At 63.6% G+C, this 17201-nt stretch overlaps 1 protein-coding gene and 1 long non-coding RNA gene across 5 annotated transcripts in view; both read left to right on the forward strand.

Moving 5' to 3' along the window:
• Positions 1-17201, forward strand: part of LRP1 (LDL receptor related protein 1) — a 178611-nt gene that overhangs the window by 136783 nt on the left and 24627 nt on the right. For all 4 annotated transcript variants that reach the window (XM_048832179.2, XM_048832181.2, XM_075121482.1 and 1 more), the window contains exons 42-56: positions 4256-4445; positions 5347-5551; positions 5868-6060; positions 6477-6602; positions 6826-6951; positions 7712-7831; positions 10370-10483; positions 12008-12157; positions 12833-12955; positions 13692-13808; positions 14749-14877; positions 15290-15412; positions 15719-15859; positions 16141-16328; positions 16790-16973. In XM_048832179.2, coding sequence (XP_048688136.2) covers positions 4256-4445; positions 5347-5551; positions 5868-6060; positions 6477-6602; positions 6826-6951; positions 7712-7831; positions 10370-10483; positions 12008-12157; positions 12833-12955; positions 13692-13808; positions 14749-14877; positions 15290-15412; positions 15719-15859; positions 16141-16328; positions 16790-16973 — 2229 coding nt within the window. The remainder of the gene's footprint in view (positions 1-4255; positions 4446-5346; positions 5552-5867; positions 6061-6476; positions 6603-6825; positions 6952-7711; positions 7832-10369; positions 10484-12007; positions 12158-12832; positions 12956-13691; positions 13809-14748; positions 14878-15289; positions 15413-15718; positions 15860-16140; positions 16329-16789; positions 16974-17201) is intronic.
• Positions 7838-10363, forward strand: LOC142069634 (uncharacterized). Its single transcript, XR_012665567.1, has 3 exons — positions 7838-9719; positions 9784-10153; positions 10218-10363. It is a non-coding gene; the product is annotated as an uncharacterized LOC142069634 (long non-coding RNA).

Genomic DNA, 17201 nt, shown 5'->3' on the forward strand with positions numbered 1-17201 from the left:
TGGCGGCTGGCGTGCCAGCCCGATGGCTCACGCTCAAGCCCTGCTCTGGGCGCAGCTAGAGACACCCCCTTTGCCCTCAGAGCAGCTGCTGCCCCGGCCTCACGATTCAGGGACAGAGCCAGCTTCGGCAGGAGAGTCCAGGGCAGAGCCTCAGCTGGCGTAGCTCCATTGACTCTAAGGGACCAGTTACACCCGCTGTGGATCCACCTCCCTTTGTGAGTGTCTCCATCCGTGTGTGTGCGTGAGCGCCTCTCTGTCTGTGTGCATCCCTGTGTGTGTCTCCCTACGTGTGTATGTGTCTGTGCGCCCGTGTGTGTGTCTCCGTACACGTGTGTCCGTGTGTGTGAGCATCTCTCCATCTGTGTGCATCTGTGTGTGCGTGTCCATGTGTGTGCATGAGCGTGTCTCCGTCCGTGTGCGTGCATGTCTGTGAACATCTCCATCCGTGTCCGTGTGCGTGAGTGTCTCCGTCCGTGTGCGTGAGTGTCTCCGTCCGTCCGTGCACGGGCATTTCCTAGGAGATGAGGCCCCATGGCACATCTTGACAGCTCTCTGTTTGCGTTACATTTACAAGACTAAGCCACTCAGCCTGAACAAGCCCCTGGCCTCCCGAGCTGCCGCTCACCCCGAAACCCTCGGCTTGCACTTGATTAGCTTTATTGGTTCCCACAGCTGTCACCGTGTGTGTGGCCAGCTCCGCACCGCTAGGGTAAAACTCCACCCAGCATCATAAACTCATTAATAAGCTTATTTACATTACAATGAGCTTGCACTCTGGCCGGGAAAGCGGTTGATGTTGATTGCAGCTGGAGGAGCGAAGGATTCGGTGGGTCAATCTGCTCTGTGGGAGGTGCCTTGCGGTTAAGGCACTGGACTGCTGTGGAGGAGAGCTGAGTTCAGGTCCTACCTTTGCTACAGACCCCCTGGATGTCCTGGGGCCCATTACTTCCCCTCTCTTGGCTCAGTGTCCTCGTCTGTAAAATGGGAATAATCATTCATCCTTCAGCTGTCTAGACTGAGCTCGTCAGAGGAGGGGCTGTTGTGTACAGCCCCCAGCACAGTGGGACCTGGGCTTGGCTGCAGCTCCAGGCATGGCCATAATAACGCTGCTTATGCACATGAAGGACCTAGAGCAGGAGTGTGACTGGGAGCTGAACTCCGTCTTGGCCTGCAACACCCCATTCCCGTCCTGGGCCGCGTTGCCCCCTCTCAGCAGCCAAGGGAGGAGACAGAGAAAGGCCCAGTTTGCTCCTGATCCACAGAAGAGCAAATGCAAATTGTAGCTTCCCTTCTCTGTGCCGGGGGCTGGTGTGTGCCAGCTGCCAGTCACCAATTGCTCAACCCAAGGGCAGAGAGGGGGTAACCCTACCAAGGAAGGCCCACCATAGCCTCTTCCGGGTTGCTGCAGCCCAGATCAGAGCGGTGGATGAGCCAGCGCCTGTGTGCAGTGGAGCTCCTGCCAGGCTCCTCCTGCTCCATCGTTTCTCCCTCTCTCTTCCTTGGGAGAACAGGAAGCGCTGCCCCCAGAGGCTGCTAAGGCTGCAGCCCGTTTCCCCTGAGTCACCGGCCTCACCATATTCCGCAGCCTCTTCCCGCAGAGCCCGCGCATCGCTCCGGAACTGCCTGGCCGTGAAGATGTAGTCGGCTGGTTTGGCCACAGTGGAGGCCGACGCCAGGAACCAGCACAGAGCAGGGTGGGCCCCGTGGGAGCTGGCCAGGCCCCGGAGCAGCGGAGTGTAGGACGGGCCAGTTCCAGCAGGAACAGCACCCTTGCCAGGCGGGCGTTGTATTTGTCCAGGCCCCAGGATCTTGGCCTGCATGGTGGAGGTGACAGCCGGTGGGATGGCAAAGGTACAGAAGAAGAGGGCCAGGGCATGTGCCCGTTGGCCAGCCCCGGGGAGGACCACGAAGCAGAAGGATTGGCTTGCGCACGAGTGGAGGAGCAGCCAGAGCTGCGGTGCGCACCCAGATGTCAGCGACTGCTGTGGGCGGGTACCACGCCAGCTGGCTGCGATAGGCCCTGCAGGGATGCGCCAGGGCCAGGGAGCGGTGCACGGCCAGGGCCGTCAGGGTGACGGCGGTGGCGGAGGAGCTGGCCACGCCCACGCAGTGCAGGAGCTTGCAGAGATCGTCCCCCAAGAGCCGCGCTTGCAGGGTGGCTGCAGCACGTCCGCCGGGCTGAGGTCGAGCAGCACCGTGCCAGAGCACCGGGCGCTTCAGGAGGACGGCGAACGCCAGCCTGTGGCCGGCCACGCCAGCCAGGAAGAGCGCCCCGTCCACGACAGGCACGAGGACTGGCTGGACGCCCCAGCGAAGCCCTCTAGGGAGGGGATAGTGCTCCGTTCTTCCCAGGCCCAGGTCCTCCTCTCGCCTGCTGTGCCTACATCAGCCTGCAGCCTCCCTCCTGGCTCCTCCGCCCAGCTCCAGCCCCTGCCAGCCCCCTCTGCTCGCACAAGCCTCCCACGCCCTGGCTGTTCCCCTCCCAGCGTCTGCGTGCTGGGCGTGGGGCTGTTGGTAGGTGACCATTGCACTGTGGCTGTAGGGTCGAACTGAAGCCCCACACGTGCCGTGGGGTGCTGCTTGGCATCTCTTGGAGAGCCCCACTCCCTGTATCCTCCGCCACACGCCTTCCCCAGATCTCCACCACAGTTCACCCTGCGTTGCCCTGCTTACTGAAAGCCTAAGCTAGGCTCCTCTTTTCAAAGCTGTCCTCCCCGGCCCAGCCTGCTGGGTTCTCTGCAGCAAGGCCGTTTGCAGAACAAAAAGTATCACAGACCCTTCTGGAAGCAGTCCCTAGCACGGCACGGAGCCGTTTGCTGCCAGGCGCGTCCTGCTTCAGGAGCTAGCGAGCAGGTCGGAGCGAAGAGCAAACTCCAGCCATGTGCGCCCATCCCAATTCACCATTTTGGAGTTAGGTCACGCTGCACAGGCCGGCTGCTGTTCACCGTGCAGCAGCCCCGGAGGGACCCAGCCAGTGCCGTGCGCCTAGCGGGACAAGCTGCAGTCAGCTGCATGCAAATCCCCAGCACCGCATGAATATTAAACCCCTCGTCACCGCTCTCCTTCCTGTCCCCTTGCCAGCCCTGGATAATTAAAGGCCCAAGGGCGCTTGAGATCGTCCTGATTGTTGTGTGCGTCTCGTTTACATTATTAAAGTGCAGGGCTTAGCGGGGACTAAGTGTCTCTCTCCGCGGAGCGGGGGCTGCAGCTGAGTCCCCCGTGCCCCATTCGCTCTTCAAACACTGACTCGAGGCACGGCTCCCTTCAGAGACGGTCGCATTCGCTCCTCCTGTTCATTAGCTTCGCTAGTTGAGCTGCACAAACCCGGCCGTGCCTGGCCGGTTAACTCAAAAGCACCTGGTGCCCGCCGTGGATCCCGGCTCGTCGGGCTCTGGGGCGGCTGTGCCGACCAGTGCCCTGCTCACAGCACTGGCTAGCTCAGGGATGCTGCCTGATGTGCGTCGCGCTGGAGGTGGGGAAATGAAAGCCCTTGCTCATGACGAGAGCGGAGGGGGAGACGATGGGGGTCCTGCAGGTAGCGATGCGGGCCTCGGGTATCCTTGCCGGGCACTGAGCATGGAGGGCTGGTCTTGAGCCTTCTACCGCTGCAGGCCTGGGGGTTCATGGAGATTTGAAAGGGTCGGGGGGTTGCTGCAGCATTTCAGTAACATCAGAAATATCTCCATGGCTTTGCAGTCCTCAGGCCCTCGACAGAGGAGGTACATGCAGGGCCTGCCCCCTTCTACGGTGCCGGGGGCCCTGGAGACGTGCCATGGGCAGAGAAGTCAGGGCCTTGGTTTTGAAGTCCGTGCTTCCCTAGGGTGATGGCAGTAAGGGGCGGGGGGTGGGGGGAGCAGCAGGTTGGCACTTGACCTTGTAGCTCCAGGGGCTCTGCTGTTTCATGCCTGATGCCTTGAACCCTGAGCCGTCTGTGACTCCAGCCTGAATTACCCACTGCTGCTGTTAGCTTGTGTCCCCCTGCTCCGTTTCGCTGCTGTCTGGTGTGTCGTGACCGAAGTGGTGGCCCACGTAGAGGATAACGGCTCTACTACTGCTCCGGCCCGATGGAGTTCTCCTGTAGCTCCGGGGCGGGGGCGTGCGCTTTGAGTGCTGAAGGTCGCAGTTTCCAGTCCGCTGGCAGGCTGGAGCAGGAGGGAACGGCTCAGAAACATCTGGAGGTGGCACAGCTGGGCGCTGAGTGTGGGGAACGGCCTGACTAGCGAATCTCATCCCACTCTGTGTCTCCCCCCTGCAGATGTGGGCTCAGTGGAGGGGCTTGCGTACCACCGGGGCTGGGACACGCTGTACTGGACCAGCTACACCACGTCCACCATCACGCGGCACACGGTGGATCAGAGCCGCCTGGGGGCCTTCGAGCGGGAGACGGTCATCACCATGTCGGGAGACGATCACCCCCGAGCCTTCGTGCTGGACGAGTGCCAGAAGTAAGCACTGGAGCCTTGTGCGGGCGAGCGGAGCAGCCGTCCTGGAGACGGACAGCCTGTGCACAGAGCTGGAGGGAGAGCCCCCTGCCGCAGGCCTCAGCCTGGCTCCCCCGTTGCCAGGGCCTCGGGGGTATGAGCAGTCTCCCTGGGCCTGCTGGGGGTTTGCCCTCTCGAAGGGGCTGCGGTGCCCTTGGTGACTGGGGCACGTGTAACTGGGAGGGGGCTGGTCACAACAGAGCTCATTTCACACACGGGCCGTGGGAACGTGCAGTCACGGGCCTTCTGGGCTGGATCAGAGCCGGCGCCCCCTAGAGGGGAAAGGCCCCATGTCCCGTTCCCCACCTCCCTAAGCCAGTGAGTCCCTGCCCTGGGACTGGATTGGAGCCAGCACCCTTTAGAGGGGACAGGCCCCGAGCCCCATTTCCCTACGCACCTGAGCCAGCCAGTCCCTTGTCCTGGGGCCAGATGGGAGCCAGTGCCCCCAAGAGGGGAAAGGCCCCGTGTCCCATTCCCTGCCCCGACCTGGAGTGAAATGTTAAGCATCACGTCAGCAGAGCTGGATTGGCAGCGCTGCTGTCAGGGGGTCACTGGCGGGTTTCCCCAGCTGCTGGGACCGGTTTCCTGGCAGGCTCTCTAGTCTCGTCCCTGTTACTGCCCCTCCCATCCTACCGGGCCATATCCCTGTAAATGCACCAGCAGCCCCATTCAGCCCAGAGCCTGGGGGGATCCCGCAGTGAGCAGGGAATAGCAACGTGGGGCTGGGGAACCCATGGGCTGCAGCTTGGAGCTCCCCAGTCCCAGAGGCCTGGCGGGCCGGCCCCAGGGGGGCTCCAGTGCAGCTTGGGCCGGCCATGCAGCACCGCCCGGCTCAGCCCCGCCCCTCCCGCCTCCCTGCCCTCAGCATGATGTTCTGGACCAACTGGAACGAGCAGCATCCCAGCATCATGCGAGCTACCCTGGCCGGCGCCAATGTCCTCATCGTCATCGACCAGGACATCCGGACGCCCAACGGGCTGGCCATCGACCACAAGGCCGAGAAGATCTACTTCTCCGACGCCACGCTGGACAAGATCGAGCGGTGCGAGTACGACGGGTCCCACCGCTACGTGAGTGCAGACCCCTGGGGCAGGGGGCCTTGCTGCGGGGCAGGGGCCGAGGGATGGGACCCGGACCAGGCCTAGTGAGCGCTGGCTGGATCTCCTTGGAACGGGCACAGTGGAGCCTGGATCGGTGTTATCACCACGGTGGGACAGAGTGGGCGGTGATGGGCACTGGCGGGGCAGCCGGGCCGACCCTGGGCACAGCCTCCTGCGAAGGGTAGGACCCTCCTAGTCCAGGGACTGTCCAGCGTTGGGGGTGGCTGCAGCGGTTGTTCCCGTCTGCCCCCAGCCCCTGGGCTAACGGTGTGAGGGTGCCCGGCAGGTGATCCTGAAATCGGAGCCGGTGCACCCCTTCGGCCTGGCTGTCTACGGCGACTATATCTTCTGGACGGACTGGGTGCGCCGGGCCGTGCAGCGTGCCAACAAGTACGTGGGCACGGACATGAAGCTGCTCCGTGTGGACATCCCCCAGCAGCCCATGGGCATCATCGCCGTGGCCAACGACACCAACAGCTGTAAGGGAACAGGCCCCGGGCCGGGAATTCCTGCCTGGAGCCCCCCCTGCCCCTCATGCCCACCTCACCCCGTCCCCTGGGCAGGCTGGGAGGGTTCGCCCCATAGAGACCCACCCCTGGTCTCTCCCGGTCCGTCCCTAGCTCTCCCATCCCCTGGGCAGGCTGGGAGGGGTTTGCCCCATAGAGACCCCCCTCCCCCATGGTCCCGATCCCTTCCCAGCTCTCCTGTCCTTTGTGCAAGCTGGGGGTGGGGATTTGCCCCATAGAGACACCCCCTCCCGTCGGTCCTGATCCCTCCCCAGCAGGCTGCTGAGCCCCCCATTCAGCACAGGGGTCTGGCACCCACCCCTGTCCTGGAGCATTGGCTGGGGTCTCCGCTGGGCCTGCGTGTGACTCTGCTCTTCCCCTGCCCCCAGGCGAGCTGTCTCCCTGCAGGATGAACAACGGGGGCTGCCAGGACCTGTGCCTGCTCACCCCCAAGGGGCACGTCAACTGCTCCTGCCGGGGTGAGCGGGTCCTGCAGGAAGATTTCACCTGCAAAGGTGAGTGCCCCCCCCCCCCCCCGGTCATGCTCCCCACGTGGAGGGAGCCAACCCTAGGAATAAAGAGGGGAGGGGGAGGCAGAAGGGGGGTGGGAGGAGGATAAAGGGGGAGGGATGGGAAGGGGGTGGTGCATGGGGGCAGGGGTGCACGTGGAAGGGGGATGGGGAGGGCATGGTGCCCATGGACAAGGGGTTCTTCCCAAAAAATTTTTCCCACCCCCAGCCCTCAACTCCACCTGCAACGTGCACGAGTTCGAGTGTGGGAACGGGGAGTGCATCGACTACAGCCGTACCTGTGACGGCACCGCGCACTGCAAGGACAAGTCCGACGAGAAGCAGTCCTACTGCAGTGAGGGCCTCTCGCGCTCGGCTCAGCTCCCCCCGCCCCAGCGGTTCCCCCCACCTGGAGCCCTGTCGGCTCTCCCCCCCGCCCAGCGCCCAGTCGGACTCCTGGCCTGGCTCTGGGCTGGGCGCTCGGTCTCATGGATAGAGCCAGGACGCCAGGTTTCTGGGATGGGAGCGTTGGTTAGTGGCTGGGATGGGGGAAGTGGGACCCCGAGCTCCTGATTTCTGGTCCCAGCCTGGCGTATGGTCTGGCTTGGGCAGGAGGGGACTGGGATTCTCCTGGGTTCTCCCCTGGGCGTATCACTTGGCTTCCCCGTGCCCGTTAACCAGGGCTGGGGCTCACTGACCACACAGACGGGGCGGCTCTCATAAAGAAACGGTAGCTAACGGGTGCTGGCGCCCCCCCAACGGGACCCCCCTCGTCTCTGAAAGCTTTGCACCTGCTTGCCCTACACGTGACCTGCATGGCCGGGAATATTGCTGTAGGACTTCAGCATCTGAGCCGGGCACTTGATGGTGTGTTAGCCTGATTCTGAATGACCCTGTTCCTGTGCTCAGGGCAGAGGTGGGGGAGGCTGGGCCATGCCATGGGGGGCCTCTGAGCCCCCCTGACCCTGCTGTAACATCCTTCGCTCACTGTGGTCCCCCACGGGCAGTGGGAAGCAGACAGGAGCCGGCACGTGCATGGTGCCCCTTCGAACTGCAAATGGGGGGCCAGCAACCCCCTGAGCCCTGCAGCTCCCCTCTCCGCTCCTCCCCCGCAGGCAGCCGCAAGTGTAAGAAGGGCTTTCTGCACTGCATGAATGGGCGCTGCGTGGCCAACGTGTACTGGTGCAACGGCATGGACGACTGCGGGGACAACTCAGACGAAGTGCCCTGTAACAGTAAGTGATTCCCCTCCCTTGCCTGGCGCTCGCCTGCCACGGGCGGCTCCTGCACCGGGCGGGCCTGGCTCTGTCCCAGCTCCCCCTCACTGCTGTCCACCTGGTGCATGACGGAGGCAGGGCTGGAGAGCAACGGATTGCCGGGTCAGACTCCCAGCTCGAGCCCCCCGCAGCTGCGTTTCAGACCTGGCCTCGGCGGCTCTCTCTGCATGGCAGGGCAAACGGGAGCGGCTGGACCTTCCTCTGTCTGGGCTTGGCTTCTCCCGCCATACAATGTGGCTAGGAATCCCGAACCATCTCCCAGCGGTCGGGGAGACTCGCTCTGCAAATACTCGTGCGAGATGCTTGTATTTCGGTGGGGGGGGCCTAGCTGGAGTCATGTAACATACCTGGAAAGAGAGAGACCCTCCGTCCTGACGCAGTTTGCAGCGTACCTTGCGGCTTTGGGCTCTTTGTACATTTTGTAAGTAGAGGAGAGTTCAAATAACCCTGTGCCAAGGCTGCCCGGGCAGCTGTGCATGCAGAGTGTGGGCGTGTTTGCATGTGGGGGACACACATGTACACACACACACGAGCATGGGGGTGTTTGCATGTGGGGGACACACATGTACACACACACACGAGCATGGGGGTGTTTGCATGTGGGGGACACACATGTACACACACACACGAGCATGGGGGTGTTTGCATGTGGGGGACGCATTTACACTCACGAGTGTGGGCATGTTTGCATGTGGGGGACACATACACTTACACATATGAGTGCGGGCATGTTCACATGTGGGACACACACGTACATACACGCGCACCAGTGTATTTGCATGTGGGACACACACATACACATACATATACCCACACGTACACACTCGAGCTCCGGTGTGTTTGCATGTGGGGTACACATACATGTGTACACACACACAAAAGCATGAGGGTGTTTGCATGTGGGGGACGCACGTACACACACGAGCGTGGACGTGTTTGCACGTCACACACACACATTTTGCCCAGAAGATTTTTGCAGCAGTCCCAAACTCCCCAGTGTAAAGAGGAGCAGAGCCCCTTGTGGCTGGAGTCCGACCCCCACTGGGCACAGAGCACTAGTGAACGCAGAGGCTCCGTTCCAAGCAGAGCCCCGGGAAGAGGCACCAGCTCACGTGTGTCCCCTGCTGGATCGGCAGGGTTGGCAAGGCCGTGCCCCCAACGCCCGAGAACTGCTGTTTTGGGCATGGCTGCTGCTGTGACAGGAGGAACGTGGCGCCCTGACCAGGGTTGTGGCGGGTGCCCAGATCTGCGTGCCCCCTGTGCCGGTCCTGCGTACCGGGGAGAGGGCCCTCGTGCCATCCTCAGCTGGGTGCCAACGCTGAGCTGTCGGGGTGGTTTAGGAGCATCTGAGAACCAGGCCGCTTCGTGCCCAGCCCTGCTCGCGGAGCCCAGTGCACGAGCGGCCAGGTTCCCGGTGCTTCCTTCCCCTTGTCAGGCAGGGGTCTGAGTGTGGAGAGGAAAGGAGCGGAGTGAGGGGCCAAGATAAACAAGTCAGGTCGCTCCCGAAGTGTCCTGTCAGGCTGTGGGGGCAGCCAGTGCAGTGAGCGTGAGCCCCATTGCAGTGAGCGCGAGGGGTGCATGTGCGTCCCATTGCAGTGAGCGTGAGGGGCATGTGTGAGCCCCATTGCAGTGAGCGCGAGGTGCGTGTGTGAGCCTCATTGCAGTGAGCGCGAGGTGCGTGTGTGAGCCCCATTGCAGTGAGCGCGAGGGGTGCGTGTGCGTCCCATTGCAGTGAGCGCGAGGGGTGCGTGTGCGTCCCATTGCAGTGAGCGCGAGGTGTGTGTGTGAGCCCCATGGCAGTGAGCGCGAGGTGCGTGTGTGAGCCCCATTGCAGTGAGCGCGAGGGGTGCGTGCGTCCCATTGCAGTGAGCGCGAGGGGTGCGTGTGAGCCCCATTGCAGTGAGCGCAAGGTGCGTGTGTGAGCCCCATTGCAGTGAGCGCGAGGGGTGCGTGTGCGCCCCATTGCAGTGAGCGCGAGGGGTGCGTGTGCGCCCCATTGCAGTGAGCGCGAGGGGTGCGTGTGCGCCCCATTGCAGTGAGCGCGAGGTGCGTGTGTGAGCCCCATTGCAGTGAGCGCGAGGTGCGTGTGCGTCCCATTGCAGTGAGCGTGAGATGCGTGTGCGTCCCATTGCAGTGAGCGCGAGGTGCGTGTGTGAGCCCCATTGCAGTGAGCGCGAGGTGCGTGTGTGAGCCCCATTGCAGTGAGCGCGAGGTGCGTGTGTGAGCCCCATTGCAGTGAGCGCGAGGTGCGTGTGTGAGCCCCATTGCAGTGAGCGCGAGGTGCGTGTGCGTCCCATTGCAGTGAGCGTGAGATGCGTGTGCGTCCCATTGCAGTGAGCGCGAGGGGTGCGTGTGCGTCCCATTGCAGTGAGCGCGAGGTGCGTGTGTGAGCCCCATTGCAGTGAGCGCGAGGGGCGTGTGTGAGCCCCATTGCAGTGAGCGCGAGGGGCTGCCCGCCGAGCCCCCCGTAGCTCCGGTCTGTCCCCCTCGTTGCAGAGACCAGCTGCGCGGTGACGGAGTTCCGGTGCCGGGACGGGAGCTGCATCGGGAACTCGAGCCGCTGTAACCAATTCATCGACTGCGAGGACGCGTCGGACGAGATGAACTGCAGTGAGTGGCAGCGTTGCACGGGGGGGACCTCCCCTCGGCCTCTCGTTCCCTGGCTCAGAGCTGCCCCCACCCCCAGCGGGGAGGGGAAACCAAGCCCTTCAGCCCCCCTGTACCCTGCCGTGACTCACCCCCCCCCCAATAGAGTTCGAGCCAGGTTATTGTGTCCTGGGAACAGGCCCGGCCGCCCTGTCACTGCCAGGGTGCCCTGCGCAGCCCCTGACATGCCACCTCCCGACAGGCTGTCAGAAGCACTTCGTGAGGTGCCGCGAAACGGGCGTGGGAGACGGGCAGAAGGGATCGGCCTGGCACCTGCAGCCGGCGTGGGGGTGGGCAGGGCCGGTAGCAGGGGGCAGGCCGCAGGCTTCAGCCAGGAGTCACCACGGGCGGGGTGTCACGTAGTCCCCAGGCGATGCTCTGGAAGCCGCAGGGACTCTGGGGAAGTCTCCTCTCTGAGCAGCCTGTCCCCAGGGCAAGAAGCTCACCCGGCTTCCACCTTCCTGGGTCTGACCCCGGAGCCTTCAGCATCCCCTGCCCCTCCCTGCGCTTCCCACAGCGAGTCCGCCCAGGCGGGGTCCTGGGGAAGCCAGAGGGTCCTGCCCCCCAACTCCGCAGTCAGACGGGACTCTCAGCCAGCCAGTAAAACAGAAAGTTTATTAGACAACAGGAACATGGTCTAACACAGAGCTTGTACGTACAGAGAACAGGACCCCTCAGCCGGGTCCATTTTGGGGGGCAGTGAGCCAGACAACCCCGTCTGTCCTTCACTCATCGTCTCCAGCCAGCCCCAAACTAACTCACTCTCCAGCCCCTCCTCCTCTGGGCTTTGTCCCTTTCCCAGGCCAGGAGGTCACCGGATTCCTTTGTTCTCCAACCCTTTAGCTCTCACCTTGCAGGGGGGAAGGGCCCAGGCCATCAGTTGCCAGGAAACAGGGTGTCGGCCATTCTCTGTGTCCAGACCCCTGCACACGCCTGCCCTCTAGGGCTCTGCAATGATCATACCCCCTTACCCCACCCCCTAGATACTTAAGAACTGCATAGGGGAAACTGAGGCACCCCCACACTATTCAGAGGAACCATTAAGAACAGTCCCACTTCATCACACGGGGGGGTCTGTACGTCATCCAAGGCAGTGAGGGATCTTCTCCCCTGGCAGTGACAGAGGAGGGCTGTGATGGGGAGGGAGGACAAGTGTGTGTGTGTGTGTGTGTAACTGTTGAGTGCTTGCACTGTGTGTGTGTGAGCGCGCAGTGTGTGTGCCCGTGGGTGCACTCGGGTCTCAGCGGTTCCCCCAGTGGCTCCCTGCTGTCTGGGCCGGAGCGTCGGTCTCCCCTTTTGGGGGTTGTTCGGGAGCTGCCCCTCCGCCGCTCCCCGGGCCCGGCTCAGCTGCCAGCCGGAATTGTGAGGGTGCAGACGGCGGAGGGGACGCCCCTGCCAGGCAGAACGCGGGGCGGGGGTGGGTGGCGGCTGGGAGCTGTGCCCCGGCCCGCGAGCCGAGGGAAGTAGCCACTCCGGCCTTTCCTGTAGGCGTCACCGACTGCAGCAGCTACTTCAAGCTGGGGGTGAAAGGCCTGACGTTCCAGAAGTGCGAGCACACGTCGCTGTGCTACGCCCCGTCCTGGGTGTGCGACGGAGCCAACGACTGCGGCGACTACTCGGACGAGCAGAACTGCCCAGGTGAGCGCGGGGCCTCGCCGGTGACGGGATGGGGCCGGGGAGCTCGGCGGGCAGGCTACAGCAGTGCCCAGCCTGGCCCGCCAGCAGGGGCTGCTGGTCCCCAGCTGGGTGGGGGGGCAGTCGTGTGGGATTGGGGTGAGGGGGTGGGGAAGGAAATGGCACAAGGCTGTACTGACAGCAAACGATCGCGGACCGGCACGGGGTGAGGCGTTCCTGCCTGGGGAGCTAGTGACCGTCCAGCCCCAGGGGCCGGGTGGAGGAGGCACTGGGCTGGGATCGGAGAGCCATTCCCTGCTCTGCCCGGCTGGCCTTGGGTATGTCCCTGCATCTCTGGGCCTCCGTTTAGTCTGTCTCTTGGGCGGAGTCCAGGCAGCATCCCAGGGCCTCCATTTCGCAGCGCCCTGAGGCCCCTGTCCCGGTCGGGGTCCGGCCAGCACACCGGGACGCCCTTCTCAGCTGGGGTGCGGGTGCTACCATAATCCCCGTTAATGGAAGAGAATGTGGGAGGGGAGTTTCTCTGGATGCCCTTTGACCCCACGCTGCGCTGGCTGATGGAGCTCTATGCCAGGGTTGGTGTCGCTCTGCAGAGCCGAGCCCAGGGTTAGCTGTACGGTGTAGCCAGGCTCAGCCGGTGTCACCGAATCAGCCCTTGCGCCTTTCCTGCCCCCGCCCCAGGAGTGAGGAAACCCAAGTGCCCGGCTAATTACTTCGCCTGCCCGAGCGGGAGGTGCATCCCCATGACCTGGACATGCGATAAGGAGGACGACTGTGAGAACGGCGAAGACGAGACACACTGCAGTAAGCATGGGGAGCATGGGATTGTGGGAAGGGCAAGGATGGGCACCCCACGGGGAGCATGGGATTGTGGGAGGAAGAACATGGAGGGGACAGACCGCAGTGAGCACCCCCCCGACGCGTTATTCCCAGTTCCTACGGCGTGAGTGAGGTTTTAAATCTCTCATGTCCATCGCCCAGGGGCCAGGGATCACTCACTCTCCCCTCCCCGGGACTGGACGCTCTGGCCCAAGGCATTTAGCGCAGACCAGCCCTCGTCTTTCCCTTCTCTAAAGAACAAAGACGCCAGCGCAGTGGCCCCTTGCACGTTTGCGCACGTGGTCTCGTGCGACAGTTTCACGCTTGTTTCAGGGCTGGGAGGTGACACTGACAACCCTGGAGTTGACAGCCGCCTGAACGGAATGATCAGGGTGGTGTTAGACATCAGTCTGGGTGAGGGTCTTGCTGGCCTTCAACTCTGGGGGGTGCTGGAGCCCCAGTTTTGCTCACTCAGAACCTATCAACGTGGAACTTCCACATCCAGCGCACACCGTCCCCATGATCCTACTGTGCCCATCCCCATGGGGTCTAGGCACCACCTAGCGTAGAACCGGTGTTATCACCTGCCCAGCCGCTGCTCAGCCCCGTGCCCTGAGCCCCAGCAACAGCTGCAGTCACACAGCCGAGCGTCCTGTCCACCTTGTTCCCTTCCCCGAGCTCCTGGTGCCGCCCTGACTGCCGGCTCTCCCTCCCCTCCCAGATAAATTCTGCTACCCCATGCAGTTTGAATGCAACAACCACCGCTGCATCTCCAAGCTGTGGGTGTGCGATGGAGCAGACGATTGCGGGGATGGCTCCGACGAAGACAGCCGCTGCCGTAAGCCCTGCCGGGAGGGGGCAGGGAAAACCCAGCAAGAGGAAGGGAGCCTGGCGGAAGTGGGCCAGGGGTGTCTCTTCGAAGTGCAAAGCCAGGGAGCCATACCTTATCCTTGGGGGAGTAGGGACTAGCGGCTAGAGCAGGAAGGTGGTCTGAGCTCCCGGGTTCGTTCTGTTCTCAGCTCGGGGAGGAGAGGAAGGTCTAGTGGTTGGAGCAGGGGGGCTGGGAGCCAGGACTCCTGGGTTCTATTCCCAGGTCTGGGAGAGGAGGGGTGTCTAGTGGTTGGAGCAAGGGGGACCAGGAGCCAGGACTCCTGAGTTCTGTTGCCAAATTCGGGAGGTGAGTCTAGTGGTGAGAGCAGCAGAATGCGGAGTGGGGACTCTTGGGTTCTGCCACTGATTTGCCAGGTGACCTCCCTGTGCCTCAGTTTCTCCATTTGTAAAATGAGGGGGGCTGGCTCCACCTGTCTTGGGGGGGGCATGAATCAGTCACTAGGTTGCCAGTTGTTCTGAGACCCTCCACTAGAGGGGACAGTGGACGTGCTGCCTATTTCTATGGTGGGGCGAGGGAGCGACTGCCGGCAGGTCCCCCGGGGTGGGGGAGGCTTCACACCCAGGCAGGGTCCTGACCCCACAAGCTGCTTCGGGGATCATGTGAGACAGCCCCAAAGGGGCCCAGACCCGAAAACTACCCGGGGTTCAGCCGGGCCAAGCCGAATGTCGCCCCCGCGCACGGAGCCAGGGCACCCGTTACGGCGTGTGCTGAGCTCACCCGCTGGGACCTCTCAGGGTATATGGGGATGAGATGCCCAGGCCCCTCTCTGCGCTGGACGCAGCCTCCGTGGGGGAGCCCTTCTGGCACCCCCCACGCTGCCTCTCTCTCAATACCAACATGTGTCTAGCCACCCCATAAGCCCTGCTCACCCCTCTGTCCCCCCCAGGGCTGACCACCTGCAGCTCGGGGTCCTTCCAGTGCCCAGGCACATACGTGTGCGTGCCAGAGCGCTGGCTCTGCGACGGAGACAAGGACTGTGCAGACGGCTCTGACGAGTCCCTAGCTGCTGGCTGCTGTGAGTCGCCCTGTGGCTGCGCTCGGTTCGGGGGGTGGGGAAGGGAGCCCCTGGGCCAGGGAGCCAGCAGCCCCTGGGCTGGGGCAGCCAGCAAGCCGGGGAGCCCCTGGGCTGGGGAGCAATTGACTCCGGTGCTATCACCTAGAGGCTGCAGCGGATCGGGCAGTGCTGCTCGGGAGTCAGGCTGCCTGGATTCTAGTCCCGTATGACTTCCCCCCCCCCCACCAGCTCCGTGCCTCAGTTTCCCTCTCTACACAGGAGCAGGTGACCTTTCTCCGAAGGGGGGGAAGGGGTTGTGAGGCAGAGCTGGCTAGTTTGCCCTTTGCCTCCCAGCCTGAGCCCCTGTGTGAGGGCTGGGGACAGTTGCGGGGGGCCTGGCCGCGGGGCGCTGACCAGCGGCTCCTCGTTACAGTGTACAACAGCACGTGTGACGAGCGGGAGTTCATGTGCGCCAACCGCCAGTGCATCCCCAAGCACTTCGTCTGCGACCACGACGATGACTGCGGCGACGGCTCCGACGAGTCCCCGGAGTGCGGTGGGTGCCGGCATGGAACGGGGCGTGGAGCTGGGGCTGCCGTCCCCCCCCAGCCCAGGCTCCGCAGCTCCTGGCTCCGAGCGAGACATGGGGACGGGCGGGGGAGCCCCAGGTCCCACTGCGTTGATCAGAGTGGCGGGTGAGGCTGCGTGAGCTGCCAGCCCCTGCGGAAAGGGCCCTGCCCAAGCGCCAGGGGGAGGCGAGGTGCCAGCCTTCTCTGATCCTGCCTGGGCCATGCCCGTGGGGATGCCCTGCTCCCCGTGCGCCCGCTCCGAGCTGGCCTGACCACGTCCCCTCTCTCCGCAGAGTACCCGACCTGCGGCCCGCACGAATTCCGCTGCGCCAATGGCCGCTGCCTCAGCAACAGCCAATGGCAGTGCGACGGGGAATTCGACTGCCACGACCACTCGGACGAGGCGCCCAAGAACCCGCGCTGCACCAGCTCCGGTAGGTGCCCGGGGACGGGCCCTGGGCTCCGGGGTCTGTATTCTGAGCCGTCGCCCTGGTTTCCTGCCCCTTCCCTCACTTGCAGCCCAGTGGGCTCTCCCGTGCTTTGGCCCTGGACTCAATCCCTTTCTCCCCTGGCCAGCAGGGGGCAGTACGCCCAACCCTGGGCGTGGCCCTGGCTGGTGCACGGGGAGGGCTGTTGATGGGGTGCCCCGGGAGCGGTGCCTGGGGCGATGCCGAGGGCGGCCTGCGGTGACCCCCGGCTCCCGCCGTCATTCCAGAGAGCAAGTGCAATGACTCGTTCTTCCTGTGCAAGAACGGGCGGTGCGTGCCCGAGGGCCTGCTGTGCGACAACAATGACGACTGCGCCGACGGCTCCGATGAGCTGAACTGCTTCCTCAACGAGTGTCTCAACAAGAAGCTGAGCGGCTGCTCCCAGGAGTGCGAGGACCTCAAGATCGGCTATAAGGTTGGGTCGCTGGGGGGCGGCCCAGCCTGCGCCGTGGGGCTGGGGAAGGGCAGTGCCAGACGTCCAGAGGGTCCCTGTTGAGCACAAGGAGCTGTCGAGCGAGCCCTGCTCCTGGCGGCTCCGAGCGGGAGTTGGGGAGCAGCTGGCTCTCCACGGGGCTATTCCAGGGTGTGTTTGTTCACCATTCCTGTGTGCGCACGCCCGGTGTTTGTAGAGGGGATTTGTGCAGGTGTGTGCCCAGGCACTGCTTGTGTTTACCGTGTCTGCCCGCCTGCTATTTTTGCATCCCTTGGCTGTGTATTTGTGCGTGTGCACGCTGCATGCGGTGTGCCGTGATTGGGGGCGCTCACGCCGTTTGTGCGTGCCCTGCTTGTGCCCTGGGGTGTGCAGGGTTGGTGCACGCGCGTGTGCCCCTCCGTGCCGCAGGGACGCTGCTAACTGCTTCCCGCTGCCTCCTGCAGTGTAGATGCCGGCCTGGGTACAGACTGAAAGACGATGGGAAAACCTGCATCGACATTGATGAGTGCACCACCACCTACCCCTGCAGCCAGAAATGCATCAACACGCTGGGAAGCTTCAAGTGCCTCTGCATAGAGGGCTACAAACTAAAGCCCGACCACCCGACCAGCTGCAAAGCCGTCACAGGTGAGAGAGCAGCTCCCCGGGGCACCTGTGCTGAGGGGCTTTGCATGCCGGGGGCCGGGGATCAGACGGAAACCTCTAGGTTTGCGGAGGATCTTGCCGTGTCCAAGGGGCTGGACGCTTTGTTGGTATCTCTGCACCAAGGAGCTCAAGGAGCGTGCCCCCGTCAGGTCTGGACTGGCAGGCTGCAGGCCGGGCAGCCGGGCTTGCTTTGCCGTGTGCTCTCGCTGG

The sequence above is a fragment of the Caretta caretta genome, chromosome 20 (assembly GCF_965140235.1).
Source record: "Caretta caretta isolate rCarCar2 chromosome 20, rCarCar1.hap1, whole genome shotgun sequence".
Classification (NCBI taxonomy): domain Eukaryota; kingdom Metazoa; phylum Chordata; order Testudines; family Cheloniidae; genus Caretta; species Caretta caretta.